Genomic DNA, 20287 nt, shown 5'->3' with positions numbered 1-20287 from the left:
AAGGCTGAGATATGCTAAAGCTCACAAAGATGGGAATGAGGATCAGTGCAAAAGAGCATTATGGGGTGATGAATCCAAGTTTGCAATTTTTTGGGTCCAAGCGTCGACCCTTTGTGAGAAGAGTCGGAGAGAGAGGGAGGACTGAGTGCTTGCGGCCTTCAGTGAACATTTAAACAAAGACAATTTTTGGAACATCTTGGTCTACAGAGACTGAGTTGATTGAACACAATTTCCAGAACATCTTACCCCAAAGAGACTGAGGCTGCAATTCTATCCACACTTACCTGGGAGTAAGCCCCATTGATAGAGAGGTTTTTGAAAATGCTGTTATTTACCTTACTCCGAAGTCAGCCCCTTTTATTCAGCAGGAAGTAGGTGTAATACGCTCCTACTTTCCAGAAACAAACACCTCAACCCATTGAGTAGAATGGGACTTACCTCTGAGTAGTCATGCATAGACTTGGGCTCTGAGAAATAATTCTACAGTATATGGTCATCATACCATTGCTAAAACAACAAATCTAATAGTGGCCTCAGACCTTCACAGAGGACTGTTATGTCTGTACCTTAGATTGGACAATTGGGACAGACGGGGGATAGCCTGAGTGCTGCCAACCTGCCACCCATCAACCTCCCTGCAGACACGCTTGGTCTGGCACTGGTGTGGGCAGGGGCTGTCCAGTTGGGTCCAGGAAGATGCAAAGGCCTCACTGAAAGAGGGAGCAATTCCCAGCTCTAGAGGCAGTGATCAGGTTGCTTTTGAGGAAAGCAAATCTGGACACACCGGATGAAAGCTGCTATAGACCCTTGACCAACATTCCCTTCCTAGGCAAGGTGCCTGAGTGGGTGATCACTCCAGGGTTATGGTTTTTCTTTCTTTATGTTGAGCTATTTGTATGCTGCTGTCTACTGCTTCCAGCAGAGTGGATGTCCCACTTCGGGTTGCAGCCTCACACACATACACAATTTCGGGGAAGATTACCCATTTTATTTTCAGGTCACAGAGTTAGCAATGGACTCGGGAATGTCAAACAAAGCAAGGGCTTGCCTGCAAAGTCTAAAGTCGGTCCAAGGTTCAAGAGCCGGGTCGAGGTTGGCAGCCAGTGCCCGGGTCTGAGGATCAAGAGTGACCTTCCTACACAGGGATGACCCCTGAGCTAGACGTGGTTTCCAGCAAAGAGAACCGAGGCAGCCGAGCCTTTCCTATAGGCTGCAGCCAACTGCCACTCACCGGAATGTTTACTCTGTTGCTTGGCAACAACCTAACAGAACCCACGTTCTGCTCCGCCCTCCTTTGAGTGAGGCACAGGACTTTAATAAAGAAATGATACCCATTTCGTGCAGGAGTCTGTGGCCTTGCAAACATATCAGGACTGGGCACTCCCACACTTCAGACAGTTGACCGTGTACCTGGCGTTATGGGTTTTGTCAAGGGAAGATAAGGAATGAAGGATGTACCAAGTGTCTTGCCTCTCTAGGAATCTGCATTGCCTCTCTTTAAATCCTCGACAGAGACTCCCAGGCTGCAGGAAACTTGCAAGAATGGGGATCTGGACATGATTCTGACTGGGTTAGGATGGGGAAAGTCCAGGGCTTCCTGCTGGGGAGGAAACTAAAAACCTAACAAGTCCTCATCAAGGCTCTGAGTCTTGGGAAGAGGTCCCATATCCCCCTGCTTTCCATGCATGTGACAGGCAAGAAGGAAAACAGTAAGCTTGACCAAATCTGATCAAAGCATGTGATCTGGAGGTATCATTCCCTCCCCCCCTTTCATTTCTGGGAGATGTTGAAAAAAGCTGATGAATGGGGGGAAAGGGGTAAATTTGGCACTGAAAAACTCAAGGGGACAAACAAACGTTTTGCGGGAACGGAGGCCCGAAGAGGACTGGGTGAGGGGGTTCACAGGATTATGCTAGAGGAGGTGAAAGTGGCCTTGCACCATTTATGGTTCAGCTGTACTGACAATTCAGGTATTGTCCTAGCAGGTTGTGTGGACATGACCTTAAGCCACAATCTGGTTTATCTGGGCACTGCAGTTTGTTTGAAGGCAGACATTTAATGTTTTAGGTTTGACACGTTGTCTGTACCTAACCTGCATGTCAGAGTGAGAATGTAATTCTGTCTCTGAGGAAGGAAATGTTGCTTTTGCTAGGCTGTGAGGAAAAAGAAACGAAAAATCCCTGCATATGTATTTATTCAATACTTTGAGGCCGTCAGACATACCCTCCCAGACACACCATTGCCCCCATCTCCTTAATTTCGTCACTCTTCCCTTTCCATGAATATGTGCCAGACCAGCTAAGTCAGAATGGAGACCTGTTCCCAGCTGGTGGCCTTGACCAAAGGCTTCCTCCTGAGCCAGACAGAGCAGAAACAGCCTTCGTCTTGGGACCTCTCAAGGGGTGTCACCATAATAAGCAATATGACCAAGTTCTTAAACGGCTCCATATTGACAGAATTCAAGCAATTCTGGCTTTTTTAATACAATGAGATGATGTAATTATGATTTTAGCTTCTTCCCCAGAAGATGTTTTGGGCAATTGTTCCACTCTTGTTTCTGATCTTCACTGGTGGATACAGGGGAGCTGAGAAGGTGCAGGTAGAAAAGGAGAATCCCCGTCTTGTAACCTTGTTTCCTGCTAGTTTTTCGTCTTTCCTCCTCCTGTTCCACCCGGATTACTTCCTGGAGGCAGCTGCTGACTGTCCCAAGGGAAAAAGGAATTCATTATTCTGCTTATTGTTTATCCTTTTCTCCTGGATCCTTTCAGCGCAAATGGCAATAGTCGGAAGGGGCATTTCGTGGAAAAAATCTCTTGCATTTGCTCCAAGTTGGAAGCTGAGGGGATGGCATTTATGGAGACGACAGAGTGAAGTGTTTGGATGTTATCTGGGATGTTTTGAGCCTATGAATCCCAAGGCAGTAGACAGAGTTTTCTGTGATTTCAGTCCTGCCACCTGCTGTATGGGTCCTTGTCCCTCCTGATTGGTGAACATGGCCAGAAAGGGGACTGGAAGTTGCATCCAGGAGGAGGGAGAACATCGACCCCTGTGGCACCCCAGAAACTGGAGGCTCTGGACTCAGTCTCTCCCCTCCTGTCTTTATGCACATAGAGTTTTGCACGGTGTGAACTCATCTCTCTAAGCAAGTCCCCGAACCTAATTCACGCAGCATCTTAAGTCAGATCCAAGCAAACCGTATTATAACCAAGGATATATGGAATTGGAGAGCCAAGTTGGGCCAAAGGCTCCACTCTGGCTTTAGAAATGGAAGACAAATGCTGTTTGTACTATGGAGAAAGAGGCTGCAGGGAGAATGGGTGAGGTGCAAAGTCTGCCAATCCTCCACTTTCTGGCCTCACGTGAAAACAGTCCTCAATTAATTAACACTGAAGATATACTGAATCAGGACTCCACAGTTATTACACAGCACAAGAGGCTCTTCTGGATGGAACATGTTTCCTCAGCCCCTGCTTCCCTACCCATGGGATGCTTCCCCCCCCCCCCCACAGTTTGTACTGAGTGGAAAATGATACGCCCCTTTGTTCCACCCCTTGAGAGTCACCTCTTATTTTGCAGATAACCCACCAGAGGGCCCTACCTGCAAACCCGGGAAAACTGGCAGCTTCCCAGCTTCAGCAGGGAAGTGAGCATGTGCCTGGTTATTTTGCCAGTGGAGGCTGTATGTTGCATCCTGGGATTTTTCACTGATCGCAGGAAGTGAGGGAAATCACCGAACTCTTTCATCTCTGGGACTCAGTCCACACTCACTCACTTTAACCCTTAGACTGAACCTCCCAGGAGGCCAGCTGCAGTGGGAACCTCTTGCAGGACTAGAAATCTTGCAGATGAGTGTAAAACCTTTGGGGTGGCTCATGTTGGGGAGAGCAAGGAGACCTTTAAAATCCTCTTGCAGGCTCAATCTTCTCAGTCCAGCATAGCGGTTAAGGTGTTGGACTAGGAATGGAGAGACCCAGTTTCAAATCCATCCTTCGCCAGGGAAGCTCAGTGGATGACTTTGGGCTAGGGACTAATTCTCAGCCCAGCCTACTCCACAGGGTTGTTGTTGGGGAAAAATGCTATGTGCGCCATCCTGAGATCCTGGGGGAGTGTGGCATAGTCGTTAACTGTTGGATTAACACCAGGGAAACCCAGATGCTAGTCCACCCTCAACCATGGAAACACATGGGGTGAGTTTGGGCCAGTCTCTCTCTCAGCCCAAGCTACCTCACAGGGGAAAAACAGGAGGAAGGAACACTATGTATGCTGAAGAAAAAGTGGGATATACATGTAACCAATGTTCCTTGCTACCTCTTTCTATGTGCCAGGCAAAAGCACAACACCAGCTATGTTGGCCACATGGAAATTGACCAGCATCCAAAGGAAAAATCCAATGAAGGATTGTGATGGGGGGAGCGGGGAATTGTCCCATTTTGTGTCCTGGGAATGTTAGGAAAAGCCCACCGTGTAAGAGGGGGGAGGTCCCTACAATGCAGAACTCTAGCAGGGAAATGAAAGTGTGGCAGGAGAGGGGCAAGCGGGGCTCCCCGCTTACATTCACACAATATGTTGGACTGGGTTAATTTCAGGGTCAAAGCGTGTTGTGGCAATCCAGTGTGTGACCCGGGACATCACATACCGTGTGATGGAGTTTATTTGCTTCAGAATTGCATTTTATGTGAACACAACCTTTGCAGTTTGTTACCCTGGGTTTTGGATTTGGCACTTTGATTCTTCCCTTTGAGTGTGACTGTCAAGCTATTTCCTGAAAAAGGGTGCGTGGGTTTTGTGCTGGTGGTCAGGCAACTGAAATCCCCAAGCCCTCAATATATATTGATTCAATATTCTGTGTCCCTGGTGGAAGTAAATTGGAGACATCCTATATTCCAGCCACTTCCTGACCACCCTATCTGCCTATTATTATGAGATTTATATCCCACCTTTATTTTGTACAACAAAACACAATTATACATAACGCTCCCTCTTCCCATTCTCCCCACAACAGCCCTGTGAGATGGGCTGGGCTGAGAGAATGGGACTGGCTCAAAGTCACCCAGTTGGTTTCCATGCCTCAGCAAGGACTAGAATTCACTGTCTCCTCATTCCTTGTCCTGCATTTTTTGTATCTTTTTCTTTTTTTTTCTTTCTTTATCTTGCTGCACTTTTTTCTTTTTCCTTTTTTATTCCTTTCTCAACTCCTTTCTTAATTATTAGTCTTGTTAGATTTTACCTGTCTATTTTAAAATTTAATAAAGTTATTAAACTCCTCTTTCCAAATGACCTGCTTCATGGAAAACTGCTGAAAAGTTATGAAATCACTGAATTTGCTAACCGCAGTTTTGAAAAGTATCATTTAAATATGGCATTGAAAGATGTATCTAATTTAAAAATAGTGTTAAAAATATCTGCCACATTAAATCACTGAATGTGGTGGATGAGAAGTGAAATGCAATAAATAGATTATGACTAGGTTATAAAGCTCTAATTGGCAAGCTGGAAAACTTTCTAAGTGAAATTGTGTTGAAAGTGCGTGGAATCAAGATGCCTTCAGGTGATATTGGCCAACCAATAATGCCAGGGAAGCAACCGGCTTCACTTTGTTGAGGTCCCATCCAAAGACAGGTAATGTTATTTCAGTCAGTGACCAGCTTGAAACAAACTCCACCCATGCAGTTATAATGTACGTAAAGGTAAAGGTTTCCTTTGACATTAAGTCCAGTCGTGTCCGACTCTAGGGGGCGGTGCTCATCTCCGTTTCAAAGCCGAAGAGCCGGCGTTTGTCCGTAGACACTTCTGTGGTCATGTGGCCGGCATGACTAAACGGAACGCTGTTACCTGCCCGCCGAAGCGGTACCTATTAATCTACTCAAATTTGCATGTTTTCAAACTGTTAGGTTGGCAGGAGCTGGGACTAGCAACGGGAGCTCACCCCATCACACGGATTCAAACCACCGACCTTCTGATCGGCAAGCTCAGCGGTTTCACCCGCAGCGTCACCGCGTCCCTTATATATATAATGTACTTAGGGATAAATAAATGAGCTGATATTGCTAAAGGATGCAGAAAACAACAACAAAAAGCTGCTTCAAATATATTAAATTGGCAAAACCAAAATCCAAAGCGATCCTGATAGGTAGAACCATGACCTGAAAGGAAGCAAGTTTTACATCCCCACCTTTCCACAAAAACGGGGAGGTTGATTTAAAAAAAAAAAAAAAGGAAAAAAGTTTCCTGCAGCTCTGGAGTAAACTTTTCATCCATTAAGGTTTCACTGGAGTTCTTTTTCCTGTTGTGTCTCTCTCCTTTAACCGTAGCTGAATTTCTCTCTCCTTATTTCACTCCTATCCCCAAATGCAGTGGGGTATTTTCTGTTCCCTACATTCTCTAGTGTCCTAACTAGAAGTTTTTTTTTTTTTCTTTTCCCCTTGCGGCACTTCCCTTCCCTTAGGGTCTCAAGGTACTGTCTCCAAATTTATCGCCACTTGGCAACCACTTTGAGACTACCTGGGTGTGATGGAAAAAATGAAGCCTTAATTGTGGGTTTTGGTGACTAAATGGTTTACTTTGAAAGGAACAATATTAATATGGTCTAAATATGGGCAAAGGGTTACATCTCAAATTGTATTTATACCTGCATGGGAGAAATGGGAAACCGCCTTTCATTTCCTTTCTTTTATAGTTTCTTCTTTGTTCTTTAGCTATCTTTTCTTGCTTTTCTTTTTCTTTTTATATTGTACTGTAACTATATATGTTGAAATTGAATAAAGTTCTTAATAATTAAAAGAAAAGGTACTTCGGCTGCCTTAGATCTCAGGGGATTCTTTAGTTTTATTACTATCACTGCTAATATTCTTCCTGTTGTTGGACGGAACCCCCCCCACCCCGTTAGAAATAATTGCATTTTTTTGTTTTTGGGTTGATGTCATTGTTTGGACTCCCATTGTGTTATTTCTCTTTATTTTTATTATGTTATTTTGTTTATAGTAAAGGTAAAGGTAAAGGTTTCCCTTGACATGAAATCCAGTTGTGTTCGACTCTCGGGGGCGGTGCTCATCTCCATTTCAAAGCTGAAGAGCCGGCGTTTGTCCATAGACACTTCCGTGGTCTAAACGGAACGCCGTTACCTGCCCGCTGAAGCGGTACCTATTAATCTACTCACATTGGCATGTTTTCGAACTGCTAGGTTGGCAGGAGCTGGGACTAGCAACGGGAGCTCACCCCGTCACGCGGATTCAAACCGCCGACCTTCCGATCGACAAGCTCAGCAGCTCAGTGGTTTAACCCGCAGTGCCACCGCGTCCCTTGGATTTTATTTATACTTCGTTGAATATTGAGAGCCACACTGAGTCACTCAGGAGGTGGGCAATACCAAAATAAAATCAAATAATAAATAAATAATTAACTCTGATTCTATACATTCACTTACCGCTTCATAGAAACATCTTGAGGCAGTTTACCGTAAAAACAGCAGCAAAACACATAATCAAACGATATGTCTTTTGGTATATTTTCTGAGGCTAATTAAAATACTTCATTTAATCGGTTACATTAAATACATTCTGGTTAACATTACTTCATTAAACGAACTTCATTCTTGCTCCAGTCTTTGGCTGTCACTTCTCTTTCTCTCCTTTTTGCTCCTTTACAGAGGTTTATTTATTCTATTTATTTATATATCAAATTTAGTCATTGCGCATCTCACTCAGAGAGTGACTCTGGGCGACTCTAGGCTTTGATATTTTCTTTGGAGTCGTTCACTTGGAGGTGGCTATTGTAGCCTTACCTATTTATTACTCCTACTCCTACCCCTATTTTTATTATTATTATTATTATTTAAATTTTTAGGCTGCCTGACTCTGGGAGGCATACGGTATAGCACAATTAAAAATAAAATAATACAGGAACCATACAACACAAAAATTCAGAAAATATTGCCATTGTTGTGCAATTCTGAGGTAATTTTTTTAGAACTTTACTTCTTTGAAGAGTTTTGCTATTTAAGGACTCTTTCTGGCCTCCTCCTTCCCAGACAATGTGAATTTATTTCTTTCTTAAATCCATACACCGGCGAATCTGTGATGACTCATGGGATGTCGACTAAAGATTAGACCCAGTGAGTACCTCAAATCCATCCAATCCATTTCCCAAAGTAAAATCAGAAGTCAACTAATTAAAATAACTGATTGTTGGTGGGGGCAGCACAAAAGCTGAGTTAGGGACCCTTCTGGAGAAATCTCAGGGCCTGCTTCCATGCCCTGCCTCTGCCCTCCCCTCAAGGGGTGCTTTCTTCCCACTCCCATCATCCCTGGCCCTCCATGGAAAATTCACCTTTTCTCCCATCGCTCACAAGGTCTTCTAGCATTGGGAGCAGGACCTACCAAGAGCCTCCCTCTGCAAGCACATCAGGACTGCCCGCCTCCAAACGTCAGGAGTGAAGTGAGCACGCGCAGATCCCACCAGTGGCTCCCTCTGCAAAATACCGAGACCGGCAGCCTGCGAACTTCAGGAGAGAAGTGAGCATGCGCAGAATCCACCAGGGGGCTCCCTCTGCAAAATAACCACGACTGGCAGCCTGCGAACTTCAGGAGGGAAGTGAGCATGCGCCGGATCATTCGGACAGCGATGAGGAATATCTAAACTGGGATTTTCAGGGGGTGGAAGGAAGTGAGTGGCATCGCGTAAATGCTTGCCTTTCTAGGGCTTTGCGCTCACTCTTTTTAACCCTTCGACGGAATCTCCAAGAAGTCGAAGAGGCTGCAGGAAACTCTTGCAGGAACACGGTTCAGACGTGACATGGGCTGCGTGGCGGCGGAGCTCTGCTCGTGGGAAGCCCCAGGTGGCCTCGTGCTGCGGAAGGAACGCAAAACATAATAATAAAAGCCCCCAGGTTCAGTCTTTTGAGTCTAGGGGGGGGGGGAGAGCCTGCGGCCCCTTTTTCCCCCCGCTGCCTTTTTTCTGTGCGTGGGTCAGCCAAGGGGGAGAAGGAAAAGCGCGATACTAACCGCGTTGGCCAGGAGGAAAAAGTCCAGGATCCAGAGGAAGGAGGAGGCGCGGGGTGGAGAAGAGATTTTGCAATGCGTGCAAATCAGCAATTTTGCAGAAACGGGACCGCGGGGCGGCTGCGTCCCAGCCCTAGCCAAGGTTGGCGACAATGGGGGTCGGTCCCTTCGAAGGGCGTTTGTGGGCGCGGAGGGAGGGAGGGTCTTTTCAGCTGAGGGAACCCGGCTGCCACGCTAAGCCATGATCTGGTTTATTGGGGCGTCGCCTTTCCCCTAACGAGTGCTTTGGGCGAACCCTGCCTGGGCGGGAGCGTGAAGGCATCGCTCTTCTCTTAAGAAGCGAAGGTTGATGGTTTGTCCGTGAGGGAGAAGAAGTCCAACCCCGCTCCAAATGCCTTTATTTACTATGCTGAGTCCTTGGTGGAAGTGGAGCTTGGAGGTTCTCCACATTCTCTACCTCCAGACGGACACCCACCCGCCCTCACCTGTCTGAGGTGATCCCTCCTGTGTGTCTTCCCAAAGATGTGCCAGCCCAGAAATATCTCTACTTTCTTCTGAATGCTCATCATCACAGAGAGCCGTGAAACAGGTTAAAAGCCCCCCCCCCGCCCCCTTTCAGGTCTGTGTAATTCCTGAAGTTTGTTTTCTTTGCCCCTTCAGATTCATACTCTGGAAGCCTTTTTGGTCTCCATGTCTGGAAACAAAAAACAACAGCTAGGCAGTGAGGGCTGGTTAGCCTGATGGGTCTCGTCCATTCCGTTTTCATGCCGCCCAGGTCTTCTGAACGAAAAGATCTGCAGAGACCCAGGAGCTCTCTTGGCCCCATTTGAAGCTGTTTCAGAGAACAGAGACACAATGGATGCCCTCTCCCCAGCAGGTGAAGGAGATGGAAACAGCCCGCATTGTGCTCGGCCTGGGAGCTGTGGAGAAATCTGGGAAAGATCTGGACAGAATATCTTGGAAGAGGAAACCATAATGTCGGAGCGATATCACTGGCACTTCAGGAATGTCCGCTACCAGATGTCCAAGGGACCCCGTGAGATTTGCAGCCAGCTCTCCCACCTTTGCCATCAGTGGCTGCAGCCAGAAAGACGCACCAAGGCTCAGATGTTGGACCTGCTGGTCCTGGAGCAGTTCTTGGCCATCCTGCCCCCAGACATGGAGAGCTGGGTGCGGGAGTGTGGGGCGGAGACCAGCTCCCAGGCGGTGGCCCTGGCCGAGGGCTTCCTCCTGAGCCAGGCAGAGGAGAAGAGGCTAGAAGAGCTGCAGGTGGGAGAATGTGGAAGTCTGAAAGGGGTGCTAATGTTATGAATTCTCTGTTTCAATACCTAGATATCTCCCTGCATGAGTTTTGTGGCACTGATATTGTGACAACATTATTTAAATAACTGTTTATGTAAATTGACCCATTGCTCCTTCCAGGGCACATATTGGGGACAATTGATTGGTAGTCACTTTCCATCCCCACAAATGCATATAAGGGGCTATGAAGTTATGGGCAGAGGAGAAGAATCTGTTTCTTTTTACGTGCTGTTCCCTTATTTCCCCTTTGCTCCTTCTGGTACATCAGATCCAGAGGTCTTTCGTGGAGGCAATTGCCGAATGTCCTGATGGAAGGAGGGGTGATCCCTCAAATCCATCTCAGAGGGCACTTTTGGGGGGCTTCTCCAAGGAAGATCACAGTCAGGACACCTCACTAGGTAAGGGAGAGGCCTTCCGAGTGATGGAAATTTTCCTAGAGAGATGCCAGCTACCTTTCATATTCTGTGTTCTTCAGTGTACCATATTGTCCCATGTTTATTCATTCTGCTTTTAAAATTTTAGATTCCACTACTTTTGACTCCCTGACAGGAAGCAAAGAGATGTCGTTGGCATTTGTAGGACCATCTCCTTTTCCTGGTAGAATCAAAAGAGCATCTGAACCTCCAGCTCAGGTAGGAGGAGAAACATCAGAGAAGATGCGGATGTACCAGTGAAGGCCTCCCATTTTTTTCTTGGTCTCAGTGTAGAATGTGTGGTTCTTAAGCAAGTGGAGTGTAGAAATCACTGACCAGTCACTCTCTGCATAGCTATTTCACAAAAGTCTTTTGGAAATCTTATGAAACAAAATACTGACCCTGAGAGATTCTTTCTGATCCATTTTTTTTTCAGCAAGTTCAATGATTTCCCTTCTTGAATGTAAGATGGTGCGCAAAAAAAGGTATCCTGCAAGAGTCAGGAATTAAATTATCTTTCAAGGATTTAAGCAAATAAATCAGAGTCCATTGGAGTTGGGTGGCTAATAAATTATAAATAAATAAATACTGGCATTTAAAACAAAGAGCCACTTCAGTTTATCCACTTGAAAAGTTGCAAGTTCATCTTCCCAAAGAATCTGCGTTGTGGAGAATTGCTTAAATGTGAAATCATCAAATTGGTTACCTACAATTTTAAAAAGTACCCCTGAAGAACAATGTAAGGAAAGCTAAAGGAATCCCAGTTTTAAAAATGATGTTGAAAGAGGCTGCCAGGTATAAACTCTTAAAATGACAGAGTATATGGAAAATAGGATAATGGGATTATTTCTACTTCATAAATTTCTAAGGAAACTGGCCGGACGGAAGAGGCTTGATTGCATTTTAAATGCTTGGGTTGTAAGATTTAGTTTCAATCAAGCCTCTAAAGAAGTCTTTCGCAATCTTAGGTTGAAAAACACTGCTCTAAGGAGATCCAGATGATTGGATGCTGTCAATAAAGCTAGGGAAAGCTCCTCCTGAGCTTCACTTTTTGATCTCCCATCCAGACATTGGCTCAGCTTCCCTGGAATCAAATAAAAAGCAGACATTGAGCTACAGATTTTATTTATTTAATAAAATAAAATCAAGCAACTCTAGAAGATCACCTGTATATTGAAAAAAATATTACAGATATCTCTTGATGTCCTTTCCGGTAGGGTTGAGAGTTGGCAGCTTTGATCCCTCAGGAGATAACCCAAAACACTGGTGAAAATTGTCCCCACCAATCCACAGGAAGGATTGGAGCCACTAATTGGTGGTGTGTCCCAGGCCTGTCTGCCAGTTAATCCTGAATAACCCTGTTCTTTCTCTCACTGAATGGCCCTGAAGTCCTGCAGATTCTATAAAAATGTGTCCCCAACGTACTGTCAGCGAAAGGCGCCATTTACTCACCTAGTTTTGGATCCTGTAGAAAATGCCTGTTTTGTCCATTGCAGATTTGTGAATTCTGAAAGAACTCGCAAATCTTTGCTGGGCCTGTCTGTTAATAGAGAACTTTTTCCCCCATGTTCAGTCTCTCGTGTCCTTCAGGGAGGTGGCTGTACATTTCTCCAAGGAGGAGTGGTCTCAGCTGGATCCTCACCAAAAAGCCCTCCATAAGGAAGTCATGCTGGAGAATGCTAGGCACGTGGCCTCTTTGGGTAAGAGCCCTCTCTTCTGTGCTGTGATATTTAGAAGTGGCATTTTGTGGTCAGTTGTAATGAGCTATTTTTAATTCAAAAAGTCCTCAACCAGATCTCATCTCCTGGCTGGAAGAAAGAAAATCCAGTCTTCTACTCCATGGAAGGGAAGAGATCAAGTGTTGCTTCCTTAGGTGGGTCAAGTGACAAGTTCTTATCTAACTGTTTGGTGGTTCTTCTTAGTGACTTTTCCCTTTTTAGTCTTAATTTAAATTCAGCAATTATAGACTAGTATATTGGCATTTGATGGTGCTATTTGAGTGGGGCCCGCTGCTTGCCTGTTCGGCCTACGAACTGCGTTGCTTCCTCAGGGAGTTTCTTTGGCTATTGTCCCTTTCCCTTTCATTGTGAGCCTTGGCTTTTTCAATCAGATGATACGGTTTTTCCCTGTGCAGATTTTCCACTGACTGACGTGTGATTTTCCATTGACTGATCAACTATGCCAGGTATTATTTCTCTGCAAAGATGTAGTTGTGGTGAAAGGAAAATGAATATTGTAGTTCAGGAAAGGTAGGTAAGGATGTATAGCAACCTAAATTCAATTGCCTCTCTCCTTGGCTCCAGTTGTCCTTTGAGGCATCCTGGGACCGAATTTTAGAAGCTCCTTTCCTTTGATCCTTCAGTTTCTTGAATCTGACCTCTGGTGAGACCTTACAGAGATACATTTTGAGAGTTAATATGTAAGGAAAATGACAATAGCATGGTTTGTTTTCAGATAATCCTACTTTCTGAAGGTTTCTACTGCTGGTAAGGTAGAAACTACCCAGAGTGAATCTGAAAGAACATGGGTAAGTGCCCATATTCAGGATTGCCTAGTGGCACTAAGGGTGGTGAAACATCAATATTTCTCCACCCTTATTGCATCTGCCGAGAGACGTCTAGTAGCTCTATGTAAGATGACCTGTTTCCTACAAGGGAGGGATGGGCTACAGGAACATCTGCAGAGCTGCTGTAAAGAATATTACAACTATCCGGCAGATTAAATCGCTCAGACTTACTCGGAATTGGACTCTAATTGGGCAAGTCCAGCTGAGGTGCCTGGGGCACAGTCTCGGGTTATCTGGGGTGTGTTTGAGTCTGAGATACCTGAGGAGGTGGATAGGGTCCTCCAAACTGTGAGTTTGACCACCTGTTTATTAAATCTAGGCCGTTCCTGGGTTGTTAAGGCTGCCTGGGAGATAAGATATTGCTGGGTAAGTGCAGAGGTATCAGCTTCTTTGAGGGAGGGGGTGATGCCTCAGCTTCCTCAAGAATCCTGATGATTTTGGACAAGGGAAGGTTGTTGAGAAGGTAGTCTGGCAGCAGTTGCAAAGGATCCTGGAGGAAGCTGATTATCTGGACCCATTTCCCTCAGGTTTCAGGCCAGAGGTGACATTAGTCGCATTTGCTGATGACCTTTGGTAGACCTGGGATGGGGGTGATCTGTCCATCCTGGTATTCCTTGATTTCTCAGTGGGAGTTGAGGACACTCAACTTTTATCTGTTGGTTGTCCTTTTTCACTGGTCGTTTCAATCAGTGTTGATGGCAAGAGAGATCTCACCCTCAACCTCTTACTCTCCCGTTTCCTGTTTAACATCTACATGAAACCACTAGGTGAGGTCATCTGCTGGTTCAGGGTCTGGTATCATCAATATGCAGATGATGCCCAATTATATATCTCGATCCTAGACTGGCCAAGTGAAGCTATTTGTGTTCTGTCCCAGTGTCTAGAGGCTATGCTGGTCTGGATGGACACAATAGACTCAGCTCAGTCCTGCTGTATATTTTTTGGCCTCCTGGATCTGAGAGACATTCTATCTTTATCTTGGGTGGGTTTATATTTCCCCATTCAAGACTGGTGTGCAATCTGGGGGCATCTTGGACTCACAGCTCCTGCTCAAAGACCAGGTGGCCACTGAAGCCAAGAAGGCTTTTGTATAGATTCATTATTCATTCATACATAGTGTGGCATTTCTGCCCATTCCTAAACTGAAAGGCCCTCCAAACAGTCACTCACACCCTAGTGACCTCACAATTAAACTGTTACAATGTGCTGGACATGGAGCTACCTTGAAGATCACTCAGAAGCTGCAGCTAGTCCAGAATGCAGCGGCGCTGGCAGAGTTGGGCATGACACCACTGCTCTATGAGTTTCACTGGTTGTCAGTAGGCTTCTAGGTGCAATTCAAGGTGCTGGTTATCACCTATAAAGCCCTTCCTGGCATAGGGCAAGGTTATTTGAGGTACTGCTTGTCTCCCATGGTTTGTGCCCATCCAGTGAGATCCGGCAGAATTAGTATGCTTTTGGTCCCCTTGATCAAGCAATGCCATCTATCAGGAACCAGGAGGCATGGCTTCTCTATTGTAGCACCTCCCCCAGGAATGATATCCCCTCAGAATTTCCTTGATTCCTGCCACAATGATGTTCTGTAAATTGTTAAAAATCTGGCTTTGGGAAAGGGTGTTTGTGGATTCTGTGGTGATTGGTTGTTTTTTAGTTTGTCTGGATACTTAGGTTCTTCTTTATTATTTTCTTACGTTGTGTAAGCCTCAAAGAGAAATTTTGGAGTTGGGCAGCTTCTAAATTAGTTAATTAAATATTCCTTCTGTCCAATTTCGTACACATATAAATTTGGTAATAACCCAACTGCAAGCCCAAAATGAGTAAACATTGAATGACTTTATTTGACTTTGTGATGGAGAGTCATTAGCAGAATTTCAGCAGGGTATTCTCAGCACTTCTGATGGTTTGATCTGTTTCTTTTCCTTTGTCTTCTTAGTATTTTTATTTTCTCATTTCCAAGGGTCCAGAGGGCAAGAGAATGAGATGGAACCATTCCAGATGATCACTGAGAAACAGCAAAAGGAGATACTTGGAAATAGAATGGAACCCAAAAGTCCCGGAGGAACACCATTAAAAAATAGAAGAAAGAAAATCTCCACTGTCCAGTGCACTCAAATTCAAGATTTCTTTGTGCAAGAAGATGGCAAAGGACAAAGGAGATGTTTAGGGGAAAGTGTGAAAATATTTGAAGATGTAGTAGATTTAAATCAACACTCCAGAGCACACATTAAAGAAGAACGATATGGATGCAGGGAGGATGGGCAAGAGTCTTGGGCTCTTTCTTTACATACAAAAATGAACATGGTAGAGAAAGCTTATGAATGTACAGAGTGTGGAAAAAGCTTCAGCAAGAACATTTCTCTGACTTCCCATAAAAGGATCCACTCAAGGGAGAAGCCATATAAATGTATGGAATGTGATAAGAGCTTCAATAAAAGCAGTTGCCTTATTTCCCATAAAAGGATTCATACAGGAGAGAAACCTTATCAGTGCATGGAGTGTGGGAAAAGTTTCATTGATTGTAGAGGACTTAATTCTCATAAAATAATCCACACAGGAGAGAAACCTTATCAGTGCATGGAGTGTGGGAAGAGCTTCAGATGGAGCAGTGTCTTTAATTCCCATAAAAGGATCCATTCTGGTATGAAACAATATAAATGCACCGAGTGTGGGAAGAGATTCAGATGGAGCAGCACCTATAATTCCCATAAAATAATCCACACGGGTGAGAAACCATATAAATGCATGGAGTGTGGAAAAAGCTTCCGAGATTCAAGTTCTCTTACATCTCATAAAAGGATCCACACAGGAGAGAAGCCGTATAAATGCATGGAGTGTGGGAAGAGCTTCAGGTGGCGAAGTGCCTTTAATTCCCATAAAAGGATCCATTCTGGTGTGAAACTGTATCAGTGCACCGAGTGTGGGAAGAGGTTCAGATGGAGCAGTGCCTTTAATTTCCATAAAAGGATCCATTCTGGGGTGAAACTGTATCAGTGCGCCGAGTGTGGGAAGAGGTTCAGGGGAAGCAGCACCTTTAACTGTCATAAAAGAATCCACACAGGGGAGAAACTGTATAAATGCCTGGAGTGTGGGAAGAGTTTCACTCAGAACAGTCAACTTACTTCTCATAAAAGAATCCACACGGGGGAGAAACCATATAAATGCATGGAGTGTGGGAAGAGTTTCACTCAGAGCAATCAACTGGCTTCCCATAGGAGGATCCACACGGGGGAAAAACCATATAAATGCACCGAGTGTGGAAAAAGATTCATTGATTGCAGAGGCCTTAGTTCCCACAGAAGGATCCACACTGGGGAGAAACCTTACGAATGCATGGAGTGCAGAAAGAGTTTCAGTACAAACAGTTCTCTTACTTCCCATAAAAGGATCCACACAGGGGAGAAACCATATAAATGTGTGGAATGTGGAAAAAGCTTCAGCACAAACAGTTCTCTTATTTCTCATAAAAGGACCCACACGGGGGAAAAACCGTATAAATGCATGGAATGTGGAAAGAACTTCAGCACAAACAGTTCCCTTACTTCGCATAAAAGGATCCACACAGGGGAAAAACCATATAAATGCATGGAGTGTGGAAAGAACTTCAATACAACCAGTTCCCTTACTTCGCATAAAAGGATTCACACGGGGGAGAAACCGTATAAATGTATGGAGTGTGGAAGGAACTTCAGGAAGAGCAGTGATCTTACTATCCATAAAAGGATCCACACAGGAGAGAAACCATATACATGCATGGAGTGTGGAAAGAACTTTAGGGAAAAGAGATCCCTTAACTCCCATAAAAGGGTCCATTTGAAGGAAAAACTTTAGAAGTTCATGGACCTTTGGAAAGACCTTCAGTCAAAGCATTCATCTTAGTTCTCATCAGTTAGTCTTCAGAAAAGGAAGTAATATAAATCTGAAGTTCCAGACTGAGAGCTGCACTTGTAGCCAGGGAACAAAAAATTATTGGGACGAAAACAACAGAAGATAATAGGATTTTCCTTTTAAAAATCATCATAATCATTGTCATCACTTTCTCCCCCTTCTCCCCTTGATGTTAATAATAATGGCAGTGATGGAGAAATCCTATTAGTAGCCTATCAGCATCATCTTTGGTCTGCCAAGAATGTTGCCTGTATTTTAAAAAAATCTCCAAAGTTAAATTAGTCTTTTTAATATTCAGTTTGTTCTTTTATATAAAGTTTGATTTTGTTCATATCTTGTGAGATTGGCCTTTCTCCTATGGAAGGGCTGAACCTCTAATCATATACCTCAACATTATACAGCCAGGAGGTGGCACTATAGCAGTTAATCCATTATTTAGTTTTTTAAAAACCTTTTTACTATCAGACAGGCAGCAGGGAGTGGGAGACCTGTCTCTCTCACACATTGGGATTTCTGAAGAAGACGCCAGATGAGTTAGGCGATGGCCATGAGAACTACTAAGCACCTAACCTCAGAACACAAATCAGTGAGTGAAGAGCCAAAGCACTTCTAGGATAAGCAACTTGAGGCCCCCATCCTTCCATCCTCAGGGTTGTGTTGTGCTGCTATAGTGTTCCACCAGGTAGCTGTGAAAGTTGAAGGTACAGAATTGTATCCTTGTATTGTGTTGACATATTTCAGACACGTTATTCGAAGACCTAGCTCTGTAGAGGAGGCTGTAATGTTGCAAAAGGTGGAAGGAAAGAAGAAGAGGACAACAAGCAGCAAAATGGATGGACTATGTTACAGTGGCAATGAGTGGATCATTGGAAGACCTCATGGACCAGATTATGGGCAGATTGTCGTGGAAAAATCTATGTGGTTGCTAAGAGTTTACACCAACTTCATGGCATATAATCAATCGACAGATACTCAAGATATTAAAAAAAAAAGGGAGGATGCTAGCCCTCTGAGATAGACTAAATCAGAAAGCTAACTCCACAGGAAGATTAGAATTATGCATTATTGTTAGCCTCCCCAGGTAGGCCAGAGAGGAAGTATGACCAGATAAGCTAATTCTTTCTTGTAAGGCTACATTAACAGAATCTAGCAAGTCTGAAAGTACAAATCTCCTGCCGTCTCCTTGACAGCCTGGGAAGCTAGGGAAGGTCCCTTCGGAGCTTCTTTCTCCTCCCATTATGCAGCTGCAGGCTATGCCCCTTCCCTAGGTAGCACATCTTTGCCCCATCTTTCAAGGTCTTTCTCATATACCATTAGAATTATAGAGATAGGCCATAGTAACAAAACCTTGCAAGCCTGTTTGTGCTTTCCCTCCTTATACACTAGTGAATCAGGGAGGAGCCTGCCTCAGACTCCTCCGAATACTGTCTTACTTGCCGGGACTTAAGAAGTGTTTCACCCCTCTTTGCTTACAGTATATGATGGTTGCTGCATGTTTCCTTCCAGGTCATCTCCCAGACCCTCTACATGGAAGGAGTAGATCCCAAGAGATGTTTATAGCCCCTGTTCTAATTATGGAAGATTGAAACTGTTTAATTTGCAGGAAGGAACAGACACAAAATAATTTCAATGCTGTCCTTGGAAAAAGCAGAAGTGTTGAGAGAGTCATTGTGAAGGGGCCAATGGAAATAGATCAAAGGAACTAATTTCCTTGTTGAGATCAATGCCACCTTGTGATCCAGCTTAGTCTGCCTTTTGACTGAGAGTTCAACTGAGGAGGCGGTTAAGGGAGAGAGCTTTAACCATTTTCTAGAACCATGTTTTTTTTTTCTTCTCTAAATGATCTGACTTCAGCCACGGTGCTGCCTGCCCAATAGGTGGGCGTACTAGTGGTTACTGTCCCTTCCAGCCTCCAGACAGAGAACAAGGTGGACACTCTGGTAGCAAAGTTCTTGCAACATTCACTGTTTTCAACAGTGGTAGGACAGCTGTGTTCCTGTTTTGATTTTTGATTTTTTTAAGCACAAAGAAACCCACCAAAATCAGGGTTGGCCATTCACCAGAAATGTGGCAGGGATACTGTTTGGGAAGAGGGTGGAGTACTCTTTAAGGAGAGATAAAATTCCATGTTGGGAGGAATTGGAGAGCCGGTTTGGTCTAGTAGTTAAGGCGACGGGCCAGAAACCAGGAGACGGCGAGTTCCAGTCCCGCCTGAGGCACGAAAGCCGGCTGGGTGACCTTGGGCCAGTCCCTCTCTCTCGGCCCAACTCACCTCACAGGGTTGCTGTTGTGGGAAAAAGAGGAGGAGGAAGGAGTATGAGGTATGTTCGCCGCGCCTTGAGTTATTTATAAAAATAATAAAGGGATAGAAAATAAATAAAATAATAAAAAAAATCCGTGGAAAAAGATCTCAAGATGAAAGTTCTTTAGAAGTATAGGTACCAAATGTGGAGTCAGCTATTTCCAGTGGCTAAGTTACGGCTTTCAAGAAAGGAAGCCAGTGTAACTACTGTGTACAAAAAGATGGATAGGGATGTGGAAAACTGGAATGAATGTATGATGATAGCAAGAGGGAATGCTAACTCCAGAATGAGCTAAGAACAAATAAATTGCTCTGGGATGTGAGATAAGTAGAAAGTGCTATTCTTCCTGAAGGCCAAATATGCAGTGACACCTTTAAAAAAGTGGGCAGGTTTGTGCTATTGCTGTCACTGTACAGAGATTATTTTTATTTTATTTTTATTTTTATTTATTTTCTATCCCACCTTTGTTATCTTTATAAATAACTCAAGGCGGCGAACAGACCTAATACTCCTTCCTCCTCCTATTTTCCCCACAGCAACAACCCTGTGAGGTGGGTTGGGCTGAGAGAGACTGGCCCAAGGTCACCCAGCCGGCTTTCGTGCCTAAGGCGGGACTAGAACTCTCATAACACACCTGATTGGCTCTTGGGCTGAGAGAGAGAGACTGGCCCAAGGTCACCCAGCCGGCTTTCGTGCCTAAGGCGGGACTAGAACTCTCATAACACACCTGATTGGCTCTTGGGCTGAGAGAGAGAGACTGGCCCAAGGTCACTCAGCTGGCTTTCGTGCCTAAGGCGGGACTAGAACTCTCATAACACACCT

General features: G+C 44.6%; 1 protein-coding gene across 1 annotated transcript; it reads left to right on the top strand.

Moving 5' to 3' along the window:
- Positions 1–9703: 9703 nt before the first annotated feature.
- Positions 9704–17493, top strand: LOC134491920 (zinc finger protein 595-like). The gene is made up of 6 exons (XM_063295999.1): positions 9704–10265; positions 10567–10696; positions 10848–10930; positions 12285–12411; positions 12495–12584; positions 15235–17493. The coding sequence occupies exons 1-6, from the start codon at positions 9852–9854 to the stop codon at positions 17103–17105; spliced, it is 2715 nt and encodes a 904-aa protein (XP_063152069.1). The 5' UTR covers positions 9704–9851; the 3' UTR covers positions 17106–17493.
- The last annotated feature ends 2794 nt before the right edge of the window (positions 17494–20287 follow it).

This window comes from Candoia aspera, chromosome 2 (assembly GCF_035149785.1).
Source record: "Candoia aspera isolate rCanAsp1 chromosome 2, rCanAsp1.hap2, whole genome shotgun sequence".
NCBI classification, from domain to species: Eukaryota; Metazoa; Chordata; class Lepidosauria; order Squamata; family Boidae; genus Candoia; species Candoia aspera.
Note: the sequence above shows the minus strand (reverse complement) of the source record. Positions and strands in the feature narration are given on the sequence as shown.